The sequence below is a fragment of the Platalea leucorodia genome (assembly GCF_965183815.1).
Source record: "Platalea leucorodia genome assembly, chromosome: 1".
NCBI classification, from domain to species: Eukaryota; Metazoa; Chordata; class Aves; order Pelecaniformes; family Threskiornithidae; genus Platalea; species Platalea leucorodia.
In genome coordinates, this window is record NC_138823.1 from 35404681 (window position 1) to 35421341 (window position 16661).

Here is a 16661-nt window from a genome sequence, read left to right on the forward strand (position 1 = left end):
AGCTTAGGACTTCTGTAGTACTTTTTATATTGATGTACATATACGTATAAATATTTACCGTAAATGTGAGAAACGGCATGCAAGAAATACATTTTAGCTTTTGGCAGTTTTGTATGCTTTTGTGTAACTGAGTGAAGTAATATCAGGAGAATAGAAGGAAAATGGAGAGTTTAATGAAATTTTAAGGCTAAAACCAAACCCTGCTTAGTTAGGAAGCTGTTATGTCTATTAGGGTACTATGGCTTGGCACTTTTACAGAAGAATCGCATTAATAAGTTGCTGACCAAAGCAGGGGTTGGTCTGGAAAAAAACATTGAGATGCTGCCTGCTTAGATACTGCCCCCAGTCTATTGTAATGCTGTTCCTGTACCTTTCAGTGTTTTCATTGATGATGTGGATGAAACAGTACACTTATTAAATTTGTAGATGCTATAGAGCAGGCTTGGAGGAGACTACAAACGTTGTAGAACTAGAATTAAAATTCAATGTCATCTTGAAAAACTGAGACAATTGTTTTTTCTTTTTGTTTTCTTTCTTTTTTTTTAATAATGGAATTCAAGGAAGACAAGTACAAAGTCTCATTAACTGCAGAACTGTCAGATTCACAAACAGAGCACAGGCTAGAACTTGCTGGGTAGCAGTTCTGCAGAAAAAAAACTGGCATCATTAATGTGATACTGTTGCGAAAAATAGGCACCAATTAGAATGTATGAGTATTGGGTATATGAAATACAAGATATGTCAAGTAATTTTTCTTACTCAGCAGTGTATGGCCCTCAGTTGTTACCAGCTGCTTATTGAAACCTGTGTAATGGCCTGCGTTCAAAGTGCTTTCAAAAGAGGACATGAAGGAAAATGCAATTATAGTATATTTACATCCCTTTAAATGTCTGCTGTCACATTTCTAATACAGCTGTGGAGGTTAGACTAAGAGAGGAAAAAACATTGCAGCACTTCAGAAGGCATCATTAGCTCTGGAACGTAACTTTACCAAAATTGCAGCACTGTGACTTGTGGACTTCAACTGGGTAGACGTGTATGTGATTGAGACTGCAAGAAATATCATTGCTGTGACGTCTCGGCATGGCAGCTGGCGGCTCGATAAAGACACAAAGCTGGCAGTCACAGCTGCGCAGTCCAGCTTTCTGACAGAGATCCAGGCGTCTGTAACCACTGCCTAGCATCGAGGGAAACTCCTCTGGAGACACTTGGGTGTAGCGGTTTCCTAGATGTGAGTTGGGTTAGCCACCTGAAATGAGGTGTGTGGGCTTTCTAATAGTATCCTTTAATATCCTAAGAAATTGTCCTTTTTGTATATGACGGATTTTTCAGAAATATCTATGTAGAAGATTTAAAATTATTTTGATTATATAACTGCATATCATCTCTGACCAACTTAGTGAAATCTGCCTCCCTCAAGTCCTACATCTTGTTGTGTAGTAGCAGACTGGTCTGTGCTTGTGGCTGGAAAGCCTCAAAATGTTTTAGCTTCACTGTTTATAAAATAGGATGTCACTGGTATATATGTAAAATATGTAAAGAAAAAATGGAGCATATAAGTTTTTTCCCCTTTTTGTGGTGACATCAAAGATTGTTTTGTAATGTGAAAATGACATGACAGCGTTATATCAACTATATTCTCTCTGTTATCTCTCTATTAGTGGATTTTTGTAGCTGATTACAAATTGATTATCTCTATATCTGTCCTGGTTTTACCCCAGCTGGCAAATAAGCCCCACACAGCCGCTTGCTCACTCCCCCCTGGTGGGACAGGGGAGAGAATCAGAACGGCGAAAGTGAGAAAACTCGTGGGTTGAGATAAAGACAGTTTAATAGGTAACGCAAAAGCCACGCACACAAGCAAAGCAAAACAAGGAATTCATTCCCTACTTCCCATCATCAGGCAGGTGTTCAGCCATCTCCAGGAAAGCAGGGCTCCATCACACGTAGTGTTACTTGGGAAGACAAATGCCATCACTCCAAACGTCCCCCCCTTCCTTCTTCTTCCCCCAGCTTTATATGCTGAACATGATGTTATACAGTATGGGATGTCCCTTTGGTCAGTTGGGGTCAGCTGTCCTGACTGTGTCCCCTCCCAGCTTCTTGAGCACCCCCAGCCTCCTTGCTGGTGGGGTGGTGTGAGAAGAAGGCCTTGACTCTGTGTAAGCACTGCTCAGCAATAACAAAAACATCCCTGTATTACCAACACTGTTTTCAGCACAAATCCAAAACATAGCCCCACACTAGCTACTACAAAGACAATTAACTCTGTCTCAGCCAAAACCAGCATAATATCTCATTTACTTAAGAGTTAGTCCCTACAATTATATTTACCTCCTGAGCATTTTTGTTTATGCAGATTGATTTACAAAATAGTTATAGTTTCTTGTAGGAGTTCTTCAGCTTTAGATATACAAGAAAACTAATAAGCAAACCCCAACACGTAATAAGTTCTTTTTTTAATTTCACAATTTAATTTCCTACTTAATTTACTGTAGGATAAAGAATGTCTTTTTTCTCCTAAACTTTATCTTGTTCATTTTTACAGTTCCTTGATACTATTATCAAATTGATTTTTTATCCTTAACAGAAAAGGATCAATCCTACAGAATATCCCAGAAAGACTATAGGAGCTATAAATATACTTTAAAACACATGATTTTATTTAGTTATTAGTAAGTTCTGCTTTCTTGAAAGAAGAACAAACTTTCAAAATACTGGAAGCTGAAAGGATAATTCACAACTGGCAGGGCTTGAGAATAGGTGTTCAGTAGTATCTGATACAGTACTGTGTGTGTGGTGGCTTTCTTGTACTCATGTTTATAAGCTAAAATGCTATAAATACTCTAAGGAGTTTCTTAAACTTTAATTGTTGTGATGATATTTCATATTATGTTGGTTTAATTTTAAAGATGTTTAGTAAATATGGCCCGATTCTGCCACCATTGACTTTGATGTTTACAGTTAAGAAACTTTTTGAATTCATTCTGATCTATACTAATATATTTAAAATCAGAATTAAACACATAGTATGCCAAAGAATTCTATAGTTATACACCTTCTCAGTCTTTAAGTTTAGGCCCTTCTAACAATACTGCTGTATTGTAAAACGTTTGCTGCTAAGTGACAGTAGGATTTTTACAGTCTGAATTTAGTTTATATTTTTGAACACGTGAAGTATTTGAATATATCTCAGCTGACTGCATATTTATTTTTCAAATCTGTCACTATTAGCATCTTACGATATTTATGAAAAGGGCAAGTGATTGCATCTCAGCTTCATTTTTAATTTTTTTTACTTTTGCCTTTCCAGAGATTTAAATCAGTCCTCTGTCTTTCCTCAGTAATAAAAATGGCATTCCAGTCTGAAACTCTTCTCCAAAGCACAGAGTCACAGTAATAGGATTTATTATGTTCATTATACTAGTGCAACTGTGCTAAAGTAGTTGCACTCTGTGGTGTATCAAGTGATTTGGGATCTTAATCCAACAATACTGTCCCTCTGAGTAGAGATACTTGGATATTTTTTAACGGATTGGGGGGGCAATAATACTGAAGTAATAAAAAATTTTTATATAGTTGTACTCATTTCAATAAGACCTTGGTTAGAAAGTTTTTCAGGTGTTGGATAGGATTTTTGCTTAGGAAGAGAGAATTATCCCAGCAGAAGTAGAGCTTAGTGGTAAGGGTGCTGCCTGTGATGGAGGAGAACTGGGCGCTTGTCCTCCTCTGCCTTAGCCAGAGCGACCAGAGCTGCTGCCAGGAAAGGTCCCAGGTCCCCAGGCTATTTTTTGGCTGTTAGAAGGTTCCTCTCTCTGTCCGCTCTGTACAGATCACATCATGTGTATGAACCCTAAAAAAATACAGTCTTTGTCCTTGCTACTGAATAAAATACATCATCTTATTTGCTCCTGATGCCAAAAGGAGAAGCCCAAGACTTTTCCCCAGAGGACTGAGAATGACTGCCTCCTCACTTATTTGGGTGAATTGCCTGGGGTGCCTGCTGGCCTCTGGACTGCTCCCATGTGGTTTTTGCAAGAGTTTTTTGTCAGTAGCCAAAATTTTGCCAAGGAGCATTCTCTCAGTGAACAGTATGAAGGAGCTGTGCCCTGACTCTGGTTTGTTTAGGAGTGTAGCCTTAGCCAGAGAACAGGTATTGGTAATAAAGAAACTCATTTGGGCAGATGGAGAGAGATAATTAGTACCTGGCATATTCCCAGTAAATGCTTTAGGCACTGAGTTAAAGGCTAGTTTAGGAAATCCTGGTACCTGTGCTAGTAATTAATTTATACAAGGACTGAAGTGCTCTACCTGTTGACTGGATAAGCAGTGATTTTTCAGAACTTGCTTTTTTAGTGTTTTGTTTGTTTGTTTGTTTTCTCTTCATATTTTTTCTCTTTTCTAGTTTGGTAACAGGCAGAAAAAATAGGGATTTTTCTCCTGTGGCCTTATTTGATATTTTGTGTGCGCTTTACTGGAAAAACTATGGCAAAAGATTGCTATGGCAGCTTGTTGCAAAGACATCCTCTCTTGAAGAAATTGGCAGGTGTTCGTCTCATCTGCAGAATAATTATATGGAATTTTATTCTAGAATAATCATTCTTCCTACTGTATTTCAGGCAGGGTCACCCCACAGTTGAGCAACAGAACCTGGAGTCAGGGCTTGTGGGTTCTGCTCCGGTGATTTTCGTTGGCTGTGAGCTCCGTTTCTCTGCGCATCAGTTTGGAAGTAATGTGTGCAGAAGCATGACTTTTGTGAATAGTTTTGTGACACAGATCCAGGAGCAAAAAAGAAGTGTTAATATCACTACCGTCATTTGACATTCAAAATGCAAAGTGCCCTGCTTATCGTAATTTGTTTATTGCAGTGATAGGCAATGGCACAAGTTAAGATGCAGACTACAGCAAACCTGTCTGGACCTACCATGTCCCCTATGGTGCTACCCCTACCAGTTACAACTACAAATACACTGGGTCTGCCGTCCTCAATGAATGGATCCATTTCGGAATCGGCTGCCAGTTGTAGCAGTCCTACTGCCGGCCTTGTGGATCCCGCGCCTTCTAGCAACTCACCAGGTAAGCTGGTCCAGGTATATATTCTTTGGTGTTCAAATGAATCTTTTTGATGACTTGTTAATTTAAAAAAAAAAAAAAAAAGTTAGGTCTTAAAGAGGATTAAATTAAAGAAAAAAAATTCCATAGAAAAATATTTTGGCTAAATAAGCTGTTTACTAAGTTAAGTTTCTTTAACTGAGCTCAGACTTACAGTGAAGTGTTGATCAATGATATAAAAGCTCAGAAAAGCACACGTCTATATTGTCAGATTCTGAGCGTATCTTTTATAGAGGAGTTTTAGTGGTGCAGGAAGGTCTCCAAGTGTGTTTCTCTTCCCTAGAACAGAATGTCTTCAGACTGCTTGGCAGTATTTGGTGTTTCCTTTGTAGCCTAATAAATGCTGCAATTCCTATGCTGAACTGGGTATAAAATACAGAAATGTTATCCTAAAAAATTAAGCAAGAAGTGACAGTATATGTTAGGGATAAACACAAATAAGTTGAAAAAGAAATAGCAGAAAGTTAAAAAATAGTAAGGCAGTATACATGAAGTAAGTAGTCTAAGAAAAGCGGAACAAAATTCTTAAAGGGTGAGGAAAGGTGTTCTTTGGGAGTCCTCTGAGAGTGACTTCATTATTGTGAGAAGAGTCTAAAATACTGGGAAGAAGCAGGGAGAAGCAAGTGGGGACCACAGAGTTTCATCTGCTATATTTGTCTTGCAACTCTTATGCTATCCACTTCTGTTTCAAAGTGTCGAGAAACCATTCTGAAAGAGCAGTCATTCTGGAACCAGTATACTCCTGACAGTAAACTTTGGTGACATAGAAAACATAGCATATGTATATGTCCTCCTACACTGTCATCTTTCATAGAGACATTTTGGAAAGAAATAATTGTGTTTTTTCAAATCGCATGTGATCAAAATAGTTATTGTAAAACACATATTCTCATATGATTAATAAGTAAATGGTATTGAAATGTTGTATTTAGTGTATGTGCAAAAATTATTTTTAGCCAAAGTATTTTCTTTTCTAAGCATGCTGCTGCTTTTGCAAAGCTTTGCAAAGTTGTGAAGAATACATTTCTCCACAAAAACTTTACAGACTCTTTATTTACAGCTCCTCTCCAAGATAACATGGCAAACCCCAAAGAGAAAACTCCAATGTGTCTGGTAAATGAGTTAGCCCGTTTCAATAGAATTCAACCCCAGTATAAGCTTCTGAATGAAAGAGGGCCTGCTCATGCCAAGGTAAGGTCACAGTTCCAGGTGATGAGCCATACCTTAAATGCTGAACAGATAATGTCATGGTCTGGACGAGTACGCTTGTCAAACACAGCCACATTTCTAGTGTAAGGGATTTCTTACTGTTCTTTATTTTGCTTTCTTTTTTTTTTTTCCTTTTTCAGAAAGTATGTCTGTATTTCTGTTGAACCCTGTATATCATTTTGTACCTTATGTTGACTTCCACCTTTGAGTTTATATTTGTTGGTCTCTATAAAGACCTTGTGCAGGTCTTTCCAGGGTATCCCCACCCTTTCTTAATCATTATGGAGTGTTTGCTTTTTAAACTGCCTGAATCCTTCTCCCTAGTCGGCGTGCCTCTGATGACAACCTATGCATTTGTTTCATGGTAGTGCAGATGATGACAAAGCTAGTTTGTGTCATTTTTTAAAGCGCTTATTGATACGATTCTGTGTCCGTAAAGTTGGTTGCATTGATACCATATCTTTGGATCTTGCATTATAGGGCACAAACTTTATTACTGTTCTTTCTTTTAAATTCTGTGCAGCTTTAAGATTTACAGTGATATTAAGACTCCTAATATGATGATAGCATTAAAGTTTCTAGTGAACTGACAGTTAATTCTGGTCAGTTCTCATATCAATTTGGATATCCAACTTCATTTCATAGGTACAAATTAGGATACTTTTGGATGACGGGGAGCACAGAGGGATATTCTCATGATAATAATTTTCAGACGTAATTTTGAATTTCCTCCCGAGTTAGGAGCAATCTGGGGGAGGAGAAAAAAGCCTGAAAAACTCTGAGAGACAATGATGTAATTAATACCTGCTTTGTACTCAATATTTCTAGAGTGGCAAAACTGTGTAAGAGAGTGAGGTCACACTGCAGATTAGTAACAGTTTCATCTAGTTGTGGGCTGTCTCTCTGCCATTGCCCCTTGTTTCTCGGTTGCACATTATGTTGTCAGCTAGTGCAGAGTTGATGCAAATCACCGACCTTCTGGTTTGGCTGGTGTTCATGCATCCTTTATGCTGGTGGAAATGATGTCAGCCAGGGCAGGGGTGCTGAGAATCAACAAGCTTTTAGGATCCTTCATTGTGAATGGAAGTTGAAGTGCTCTTCCCCTTCCTGGAGGCGTTTGGCACCACAGGATACACTGGTTGGTTTAAGTTGTGGCATGTTAAATCTGTTGCGCTTTCTGTAACTTTTCACTGTTGTGTTGTGTATTTATTTTGTTACCTTTTTTCCATTATTGTGAAATAAGAAGTGCTTTGTTGAACCAAAGGTGTGGTTTTGGCTGTTCATATTCCTCAGCAGTAAAGAGATTTGAGTTACATTACATTACGTTCATACTATACTTTAAATTTTAGCAGGATGAGAAATAGTTCACATATATTTGTTACTACTTTTAAAGGAACGAATATCATTGAATATTTCAGCCTGCATTAGCTGCACTTTCGAAAGCCAGATTTTCAATGGATTTCTTGATTTTTTAGTTTTTCAATTTATCTCTTATTATTTTTAATTACACTTATAGTAGTCAAAAAAATGAAAGATATGTGCTCTGTAGACTCTGAAGAATATTGTCTGATTTTGACCTGTGCAGCAAATGAGAAAAACAAAGGAGGGAAGGGGATGAAGAACAAGGGTGATATTAATAAGATTATGCAGACTTGTGTACCTTTGACCTATGAAAAGCGTAGACATAGGAATTATTATGACTGTGATAGCAGTTTAGTATACTGTCTTGCTAGTAATATGATGATATACCTGATAGAATATGTGAAACAGAGCTGAGTTTGTCCTTGAAAGCATGACCTGAAGAATGTAATGCTGCTGCTGTTTGCCATTTAAGGAGCGTCTCAGGCTGCTTTCCTCCTACACATATTCTGTTCCTGTCCACTAGTGGTTTTCATGATTTTCAGAGACATGCTCTACAAGACAGCTGTCTGTGTCGTGACCACAAATGCTAGTAAATTTTTATATCCTTTTTTCTAGTTGTCACTGGAAAGTAAGTTTTGACAATTGGGGTAAAATGGGAAACCAGAAACAGTGGAGCTGGGAGAGAAGTGGTGCTTCCTGGCAGCGCGGTTAGGGTTTCTAGGAGTCTTCCCTCCAGGTAGATTCTTCATCATAAGAAAAATCATGTTATCATAAAAAACATTTTTGAGTACATTAGTCAGATCAATCATTTCTTCCGTGCTTCTATGTCAATGGCGTCTCAGGAGACAAATTTAAAAGAAACAGAGGCAAAAGAAAGTGGATAGTGGTACAGAGAAGAAGGAAAGGGGTAAGGGACATAGCACTTCAAAAGGCCGGGAAGGAGGCAAGAAAGTTCTACATGCAGAAAAAGTGAGGAGGAAAGAACTGCCAGAGCTAAGGGAGACTGACCTTACGAACACAGCGGAGTGAAAACAAGCACAAGGCTCAGTGGCCTTTGCATTTCCACTCTCTAGCCATCAGGTAAATTAGGTTGGACGTAAGGAATACAAACTTCTCAAAAAGATGGTGAGAAATGCCTCTCAATCCATAGCAGAACCGTCAGCTCTGGTCTTGCAGAACTTCAGTTCTTCATTGGCTGCTCCAGATTTTGGTTTTAGGCAGTTTGATTCCTTTAATTAAATTCCCACCTACTACTGTGTGTGGTTTTTTACAGGAGTTTTTTTGTCAGATGGGCTAAGTGAGAAGGTTAGAGCTCTGGCTATAGACATTTACTGAGCAAGCCCTTTCTTGTTTTAAATTCCTGTTCATTGCTCTAAGCACTAAGAGGAGAGTTATAGGTAGATAAGTAGCCATTACTGATCATATTTTTCTTGAAATTCAAGATTATTCTCCTCCTATAAAAATACTACACTGATACTTTCTTGCAAAATATAAAATACATAAAGTCCAGATCCAGAAATCGAATTTCAGTTCTTTTAGTAATAAGGATGTATGTTTGTAGATAATTTATATAATTATGGGTATTTAGCTCTAATACCCAGCTTAGCTTTCAGATAGGGGTAGGGTTTGACAGAGTGCAAAATTAAGAGACTATTTCTCTCCCCCATTGTCTGTGAGGAAATTGTCACGACTGCTGTGGAAAAAATGGTGATAGGAACTGTGATACAGGGACTTGCACTGTGCTTCTGAAAATTACAGTAGGCCAAAACTGAAGCCTGTAATTAAGACACAAGTATGAATTTATAGCATTCAGTTCATATGCACTGTGTGCCTGTGTGTAGGGCTGAGTTGGGAGGCACATACATACTTGTGTTCAAATGCTTGTTTGCAAGTACATGCTAAATGAAAATATATGTAAAGGCAAATTTAAAGGTTGCCCATCATGCCCATCTCTAGATACCTGGTCCTGGATCTAGCATGTTTAAATAATTTTAAAAATTGTAGAGAAAATAACTATCAAAATGAAAATTTTACTTTATATACTGCTCACACTAATATGTAGATTTCTTTATGTTGCCTCAAGCAAGTTAGTCTGTTTTCTGAGGTAGGTATATCTTAGTTTACTGTGTGTATCTGACTCTTAAATCCTGCCTTATATGTGTGGAATTGATATGGAAAAGACATTGAGTTCTTACCGTTTCTCCTCTCATTCTTAGATGCTCAAATGTAAACAAACCATGTACGTATTATACAGAAGAGACTCTATCTAATATCTTAAATACGCATTGAGTTTTATCTTCACGACTTGCACAGTGTAGATACTGCTTGAAATAATCTTTTATTGCAGATTTTAAAATATATATGGTTTTTATCAGTAGTCCATTTCTGAACTCTGAATTTTTACAGTTCCTGTCTTCACTATAGAGTCCACATTAAAGAACTTCAGTTTCATTCAACAAGATAATACTTCTTTTCTTTCTTACTTTATATTTTTGAACATATTTGAGTTGTGACTCTGCCCTAAAATATACATTATTTTCAGAAATCAGGTTGTGTGGGAAATTCTTTCACTGGGTAAAACTATTTGGGCCAAATTCTCCACTGCCTCGAAGAGTGTGCAGTCATTTATATCCATTCAGAATTATTGCAAACTTACTTGTTTTTCCTGGTAGCATTCTTTACCTGTTTTCTACAGGTAAAGTGACTAAACGCATTCAAATGTGTGAAGAAATGTGGTCTTAACTGACCTGTATATAGTCTTCCAAGAGCAAAGGATCCGTTTGCAGTTATTATTACTTGGTTTAAATATTATTCTGTTCTTTGATAGATGACATTAACATTACACTACTTTGTCATTTGAAAGGCCAAATGTTGCCCACTGATAAGGACTCACTGATCTCTCTAAGAACCAGATGTGTTATCTGGGAGTTGAATATAATGAAAAGAGAGCATGGTTTCTCTTCAGCCCTGGAAGTTTTTATACAGATTGGTCTAATCCACAGTGATAATCTTGCCAGTGTTTACCTCTTCTTTGTCTTTGAAGATGTTCACAGTGCAGCTGACTCTCGGAGAACAGACCTGGGAAGCTGAAGGAAGCAGTATTAAAAAGGCCCAACATGCTGCAGCTAGCAAAGCGTTGAATGAAACTACCCTTCCCAAACCAACGCCTAGACCACCCAAAAATAATGTTAACAATAATCCAGGTATGACATTTTCCTCTGTGAAATAAATCTTGTTGAATTGTTGGAATATTATGCCACTAATTAAGTTAACCGAGATACCAGTTAAGTTGGACGATGAGAATCAACATAGCTGTCTTATGGGTACACGAGTATAATGAAGAACCTGTAGGGAGTTTGCACAGGAGAATTTTCAATGCTCATACCTAAAATGGTTGAGCTATAAGTAAATATGATTGTTTAGATAAGACTCAGATGTATACAAAGTGGTTGTACACGATCAACAGTAGACAGACGGGACAAAACCAGATTGAACTGACCATTATTACCATCGTAAAACATTTTTTCTGAAGAGTTATTTTAGCTAATTTTCTGATGAAAGAGCCAAATTTTACTTAGTCCAATCCTGTGAAATTGCATCTGTGGTGTAAATAAAAGGTCAGGCTTTGGCATGAGAACTTTGACAGATAATCCCTGCATAGTAGGTTTTCCTTCATAGCAACCTGTGCTTTCAAAAAGCTTTCGCATGGCTTTAGAAACTGTTGTTTGGACAATAGGAAGAATGTATATTGGTGTCTTGAATCCTTCATTTTGAGGTGTTACCTGTGAGTTGCCTTCTATGCATGCAACACCTTTTGAGGTACATATCTCAGCCACATGCTCAGTGATCCATTCTGTCTTGTTCGATAAAATAAATAAAATAAAATGTTCCTAACTTTATTTCACATTAATATAAAAGAGAGCAAATGGTGAAAAAGTAATCTTTTCCTTTTTTTTTCTTTTTTTACATTCCTTTTCCCCCTGCCTTTTTCCCCTTTTCTCTTCTTCCCTTTTTATTTCCCTCTGCTGCCCCTTGCCCTTTTAAAAAAAAGTCTTCTTCAGCCAGTTTCTTAAAATGGGGTAATTTTGCAGTTAATCTTCTCTATGTTGGAAGAAAAGCAGGAGTAAGTTTCCTGTAGAGCTTGTGAGTATTATCCTGAGCATTAGCCATTAAGGATTGGTTGAGAGTGATGGGATAGTATTCTCTTGCTCCTTTGGAGATCAATACATTGCTTCTCTAGACCCAGGGCACTGGTTTTGCCCTGTGTCCTCGGCAGTCACTGTGACTTCGGCTGTTTAGAAAGCAGGAGGCTCACACCTCTATAAAAAGAGATTCTGGGTTTAATTCTTAACATTGCAGATTATCACTCAGCTTTTAGATTTTTTTTTTTGGCTTTGAGCATATTCTTAAAGGGAAAAGCTGATAACAAAAGACATAGGCTTTAAGAGAATTAATTAAAAAATTTTATCACTTAACACTGTAATTTTTCCCTAAGAAGGGTGAATTGTATATGCACAGGTATCTTCTCATCAAAATGACATTTTGCATTTTTATTATATAGTTGAATTCCTAGTCATTTCTTGCTCTGGAAAATATCAAAATTGTTGTTGATTGAAGTTTTTGAATAAGTATTGCATAAAAATTGTCATCATTTGGCATATAAAGCCTCAATGACAGACTGGCAAATTCATCGTAGCTGTTTTAAGGTTAGATTCATTTGAACCTCTTAAGAAAATATTTTGAGAAAATAGTAACTCATTTTTATTGGAATGATTGGAATGAATTTACATTTAGGTCATTTAGGATTTTCTTGAAACAGCACAAGTGGGGAATACTGTAGCAGAACATTTTATTTAAAAAAAAAAAAAAAAAAAAGAAGTCACAGTGTAGCTTTTTATTTGGTATTTAGGAGACCATGCAGGTGGGCAAGTGCTGGCTGCTTTCTGGTTTTGTATTCTGTCACCAGTAGATGGCTGTAGTGACATTGATTTCCAGTAGTTGCATTTTCAGTTTGTTAGATCGTTAGTTTTTAGCCGTAGTCTGAAGTTTTCAAGTCTTGCAAATAAAACATTTTTTCTAACTTGTAAGATTACCAAATGACTGCAGTAATGCTTATTACTGCTTGCTTATTTCAATCCTCTTTTCTCTATTTGTGGTTTTATTTAATGGCATTCAGCGGGAAGAGGCATTATTCTTTTATCTTTGTAGTTTCAGAAAATGTCATAATGTATTCTAGAGCACTTTGGAAAGATGAATAACCAGCTTGATTATAGCACTGACTTTCTCATTCATATGTGAAGATTAATCTGTTGTAACTGCATAGAGAATGCACTGAGATAAATGTTTAAATGTTCTTTTCATTGCTTGTGGTTAAGTTGGCATCTGTATTACCGTCTTTTAGAGAAACTGAAATGTCACTGTAGTTGCTTCTTTTTTAATTTAAGAGCAAAAAAAATATCATGCAGATCTTTCTTTGCTGCTTATCTTAGTCCTGCTTGTGTGTTTTGCAGTATTTGTGATTTAAGTGCCTGACATTTATTCTTTGTTTTTTGCAGGCAGTATAACTCCAACAGTGGAACTGAATGGTCTGGCTATGAAAAGAGGAGAGCCTGCCATCTACAGGCCGTTAGATCCAAAGCCAATTCCCAATTACAGAGCAAATTATAATTTCCGGGGCATGTACAATCAGAGGTTTGTACTTTTTCTATTATTTGATGGTTTTTATCCTTTGCTTATCAATGTGTTCTAAATCTTTATGAACGTCATAGGTCATTTCAGAGTAAAATAAAACTCAGATTTTTACGAAGGAAAGTCTGTGCAGCCTTATTTAGAAACATTCATAATCTCCTTCTAAAAGAAGGCAGGTGCCCTAGGCATGTCAAAAGGAATAAAGACATGTAACCCAACTGTTTCTATTTTTTTAATATGCATACTGGAGTTACAGTCTACAGCCATGGCAATGAGGAGGCAGAGCATTAACTTCAGAGAGAGGTTTTGCTTTTCTTTGCTGTTATTTTGTGTCATGTGATTAGAATCTGTCTCATTAAAAATGAAGCACTCTTTTCTTAGAAATTGGATATAAAACTAGGAGGGCTGCATTTTGAAAACTGGCCTGAAACCATTCTCAGGTTTCTATTTTTTTAATCATTTGGCCTGGTCAGCTATCTCAGTTCCTTAATCCTTGGTTAAGAAAAGGATTGGTTTGTGTTTGGTTAAGTGTTTGGTTAAGAAAAATCCCTTATTTCACAGTTTAGAAACCTATATTCAGAGCCCTCCATCAATGCTGTCCTTTCTGTAGTAAGTTGGAGTAATCGTTGAGAAGAAGGTATTCAAAATTTTGTTTTTAAACTATCAAATTCTTAAAGATTAAAAAATTTAAAAATTTAAGTGGGTGGAGCAGTTTTCTTAACTGACCATACAAATATTTTATTCTTCAATATGTTCTAAATTTTTGAAACATCTTCATCTTTGGTATTTGTACAGTTTTAGTACAGATAGGAAAAATTGTCCTGGCTCACCCTGAATTAAATGTAATTTGTATCTAATGCAACAGTCTGAGAGAAACTTAAGGTAATATATGTATTAATTTGCAATCCCCAGAACTTCTTTCTCTGAGATAGGTTTTCTTCCCATTTTTCCTTATTTTTCCACAGAGGAACTATGTTAGATCAGGTCTTTTGGAGCTCCAAAAGTGATGCCAAGTGTAATCTGTAAAATAAGACAAAACCAAAACAGGTCAGGAATTTCTAATGGCATGTTTTATCAGTGAAAAATGTTGCCTTTCTTATAAAGGTTTGCTTAATGGATTTCCTATTAATTTTTATGCATCTCATAATTATCAAAAAGAACGAAGTTATGAACTCTGAAGAAGTGTTTTTGTTCAAAATTACTCTCTTATTAGAAATCGAATTTACAGCAATGTTTAAAAATTAAGGAGTTTGAAATGAAAATGCAGCATTTCAGAATTGTCTGAGGAAAATATTTCATTGACTTAATCTTATTTTACTTTTTCCCAAATTTTTAAATTATGATAAATTTAGGGTTTTAACATTTCATTCTGATTTTTTTTTTTTAATAGAAACAATACCTAGAACTATAAAAGACAAACAAACAAAAATAACCTGGAAGAAAACTCTTTTATTACTCTACAGAACAGTGCCTGCTTACTGTATTACTTGTGTTGTATTTCTAGTCACTGCTGACCTGAGTCTCTGCTTACATATGTCATGGTTTAAAAAGCTAACTATGGTGCCTGAAATGAGTTTTGTTAATATTTAGAAATCCTACATTTATTTAAATTGCTTTTACAATGAGATTAGTTTGACTAACAGATAGAAAGGCTAGGCTGAAAAAAATGCAAGCTAGTAAAAAACATAAAATGGGGAATTCTGGAATCTTAGTTACTGAAGTATATTTGTGGAAGCAGAACCCTGAAACACTTACCAGTTGCTAACTTTTAAGGTTTTATTTATTTTCATAGAAAATGATTGGTATGTCTAGTGCAATCTTTAAGTTTGCTTCTTTGGGAACTCTTTCATGGGAACCGTGTTCCCATGTTAGGTTAAAATGGTACATGAGCTTTATTTCTCTGGGCGCATTAGGTAGCCAAGGGCATTTGGTTTTTCTGATCACAGAACAAACAGGCAGGGTGGGACAGAAGGCCAGAATCTCTGCTTGCCTGCTTCACTGTGCTTATTTGAGTGCAGCTGCCCACACAGGGTGGCTAATAATACTGTGGCTAGTCAACTGATAAATAACTAAAACTAAGTAGTAAATAACTAGATGTGCCTGTCTATCTGCATAAACATATACTCCCAGTTCATATACCAGCTCACACACAAATACCAAAGTAAAGAGCAAACAGCACAATGATGCCATATAGTACTGTTTTGGGACTACTCCTGTGTTGGAAATAATTGGTCATCACCCTGTTTTGCATTGGGAGGTGCTGGTCCGTTATGATCCCAGTAAGAAAGGCACTTAGACTCTGTAAGGTATCATTTAAAATGCTATTTATTAGAGCTGACGGTATAAGACGAGAATAGCGCAGGTAATCTTCCACACCTTTAGATTCTGGGAGCCCCAAGCAGTGTAGCATCGAACAGGATGGCGACCCACGTGCAGCATGCCACGCAGACCTCGGCCGCAGCAGAGATCCTCCCCTTCTCAGTCATTCACGCTCTTACAGGATTTTCTGTCAAGGAAACAACTCTGTCATTGCTGTAGTCAAAACAGGAATGATGTTGACATGAGAACTTCTTGCTGTGCTGTTAGATAAAGGCAAGGCCACACAGGTGGTACCAAGGGGGAGCCGCCCCCGGGCCCCTCTCTTGCAGCGAGTCTGTCCTGCGGCAAGGGATTTGTGCAGCACAGCCCCATCCTGTGAGCCACGCTGGCCAGTGGCCCTGCAGCACCGCGCCAACTCGGGCTGGCTACAGCGTGGGTTGCTGGCTCCTCGATGTGCTGCGCCCTGCCTGTTGGGATCGCCGCGCACCTCCTACCCACCCTCACCGGGGCAAGTCTGGAGACAGATTCTGGATCTGTTACAACAGCGAGCAAAGTCTCAAATATGAAGCACATGCTGTGGTACTGTATTGTGTTCCCATGGTATGTTAAGTTACATTTATTACCTCCTACTGCCATGCTGTATTTAGCATTCGTTTGCTCATTTTTAGCAGTTGGGTAGTAGAATAGAAGAGTTGTTGGAGTTCCAAGTAAATGCAGACCATATAGACTCTTTAAAAATAAGATATGAAAAATAATGTAGGTAATATGCTGTAATCAGTATTTTTCATTTTAATGACTTTTTGACTGTAGATTATTATCTGTTATTAAAACATACAAAATATGCTAAGTAAGTTGGAAGCTGTTTTTGTCTTTTATACTGTGACTAAATTCCCTTTACTGATCTCTGTTTAAAAAAATGTACTTTTCAAATAGGTTAAGATACAGATTAATATTAGGAGATTGTGTTAGGG

General features: G+C 37.2%; 1 protein-coding gene across 4 annotated transcripts in view; it reads left to right on the forward strand.

The window, feature by feature from the left end:
• Positions 1–16661, forward strand: part of STAU2 (staufen double-stranded RNA binding protein 2) — a 175353-nt gene that overhangs the window by 14227 nt on the left and 144465 nt on the right. For all 4 annotated transcript variants that reach the window (XM_082308942.1, XM_082308944.1, XM_082308945.1 and 1 more), the window contains exons 2-5: positions 4869–5076; positions 6173–6303; positions 10727–10886; positions 13239–13374. In XM_082308942.1, the coding sequence (XP_082165068.1) occupies positions 4878–5076; positions 6173–6303; positions 10727–10886; positions 13239–13374 (626 nt within the window). In that variant the 5' untranslated portion in view covers positions 4869–4877. The remainder of the gene's footprint in view (positions 1–4868; positions 5077–6172; positions 6304–10726; positions 10887–13238; positions 13375–16661) is intronic.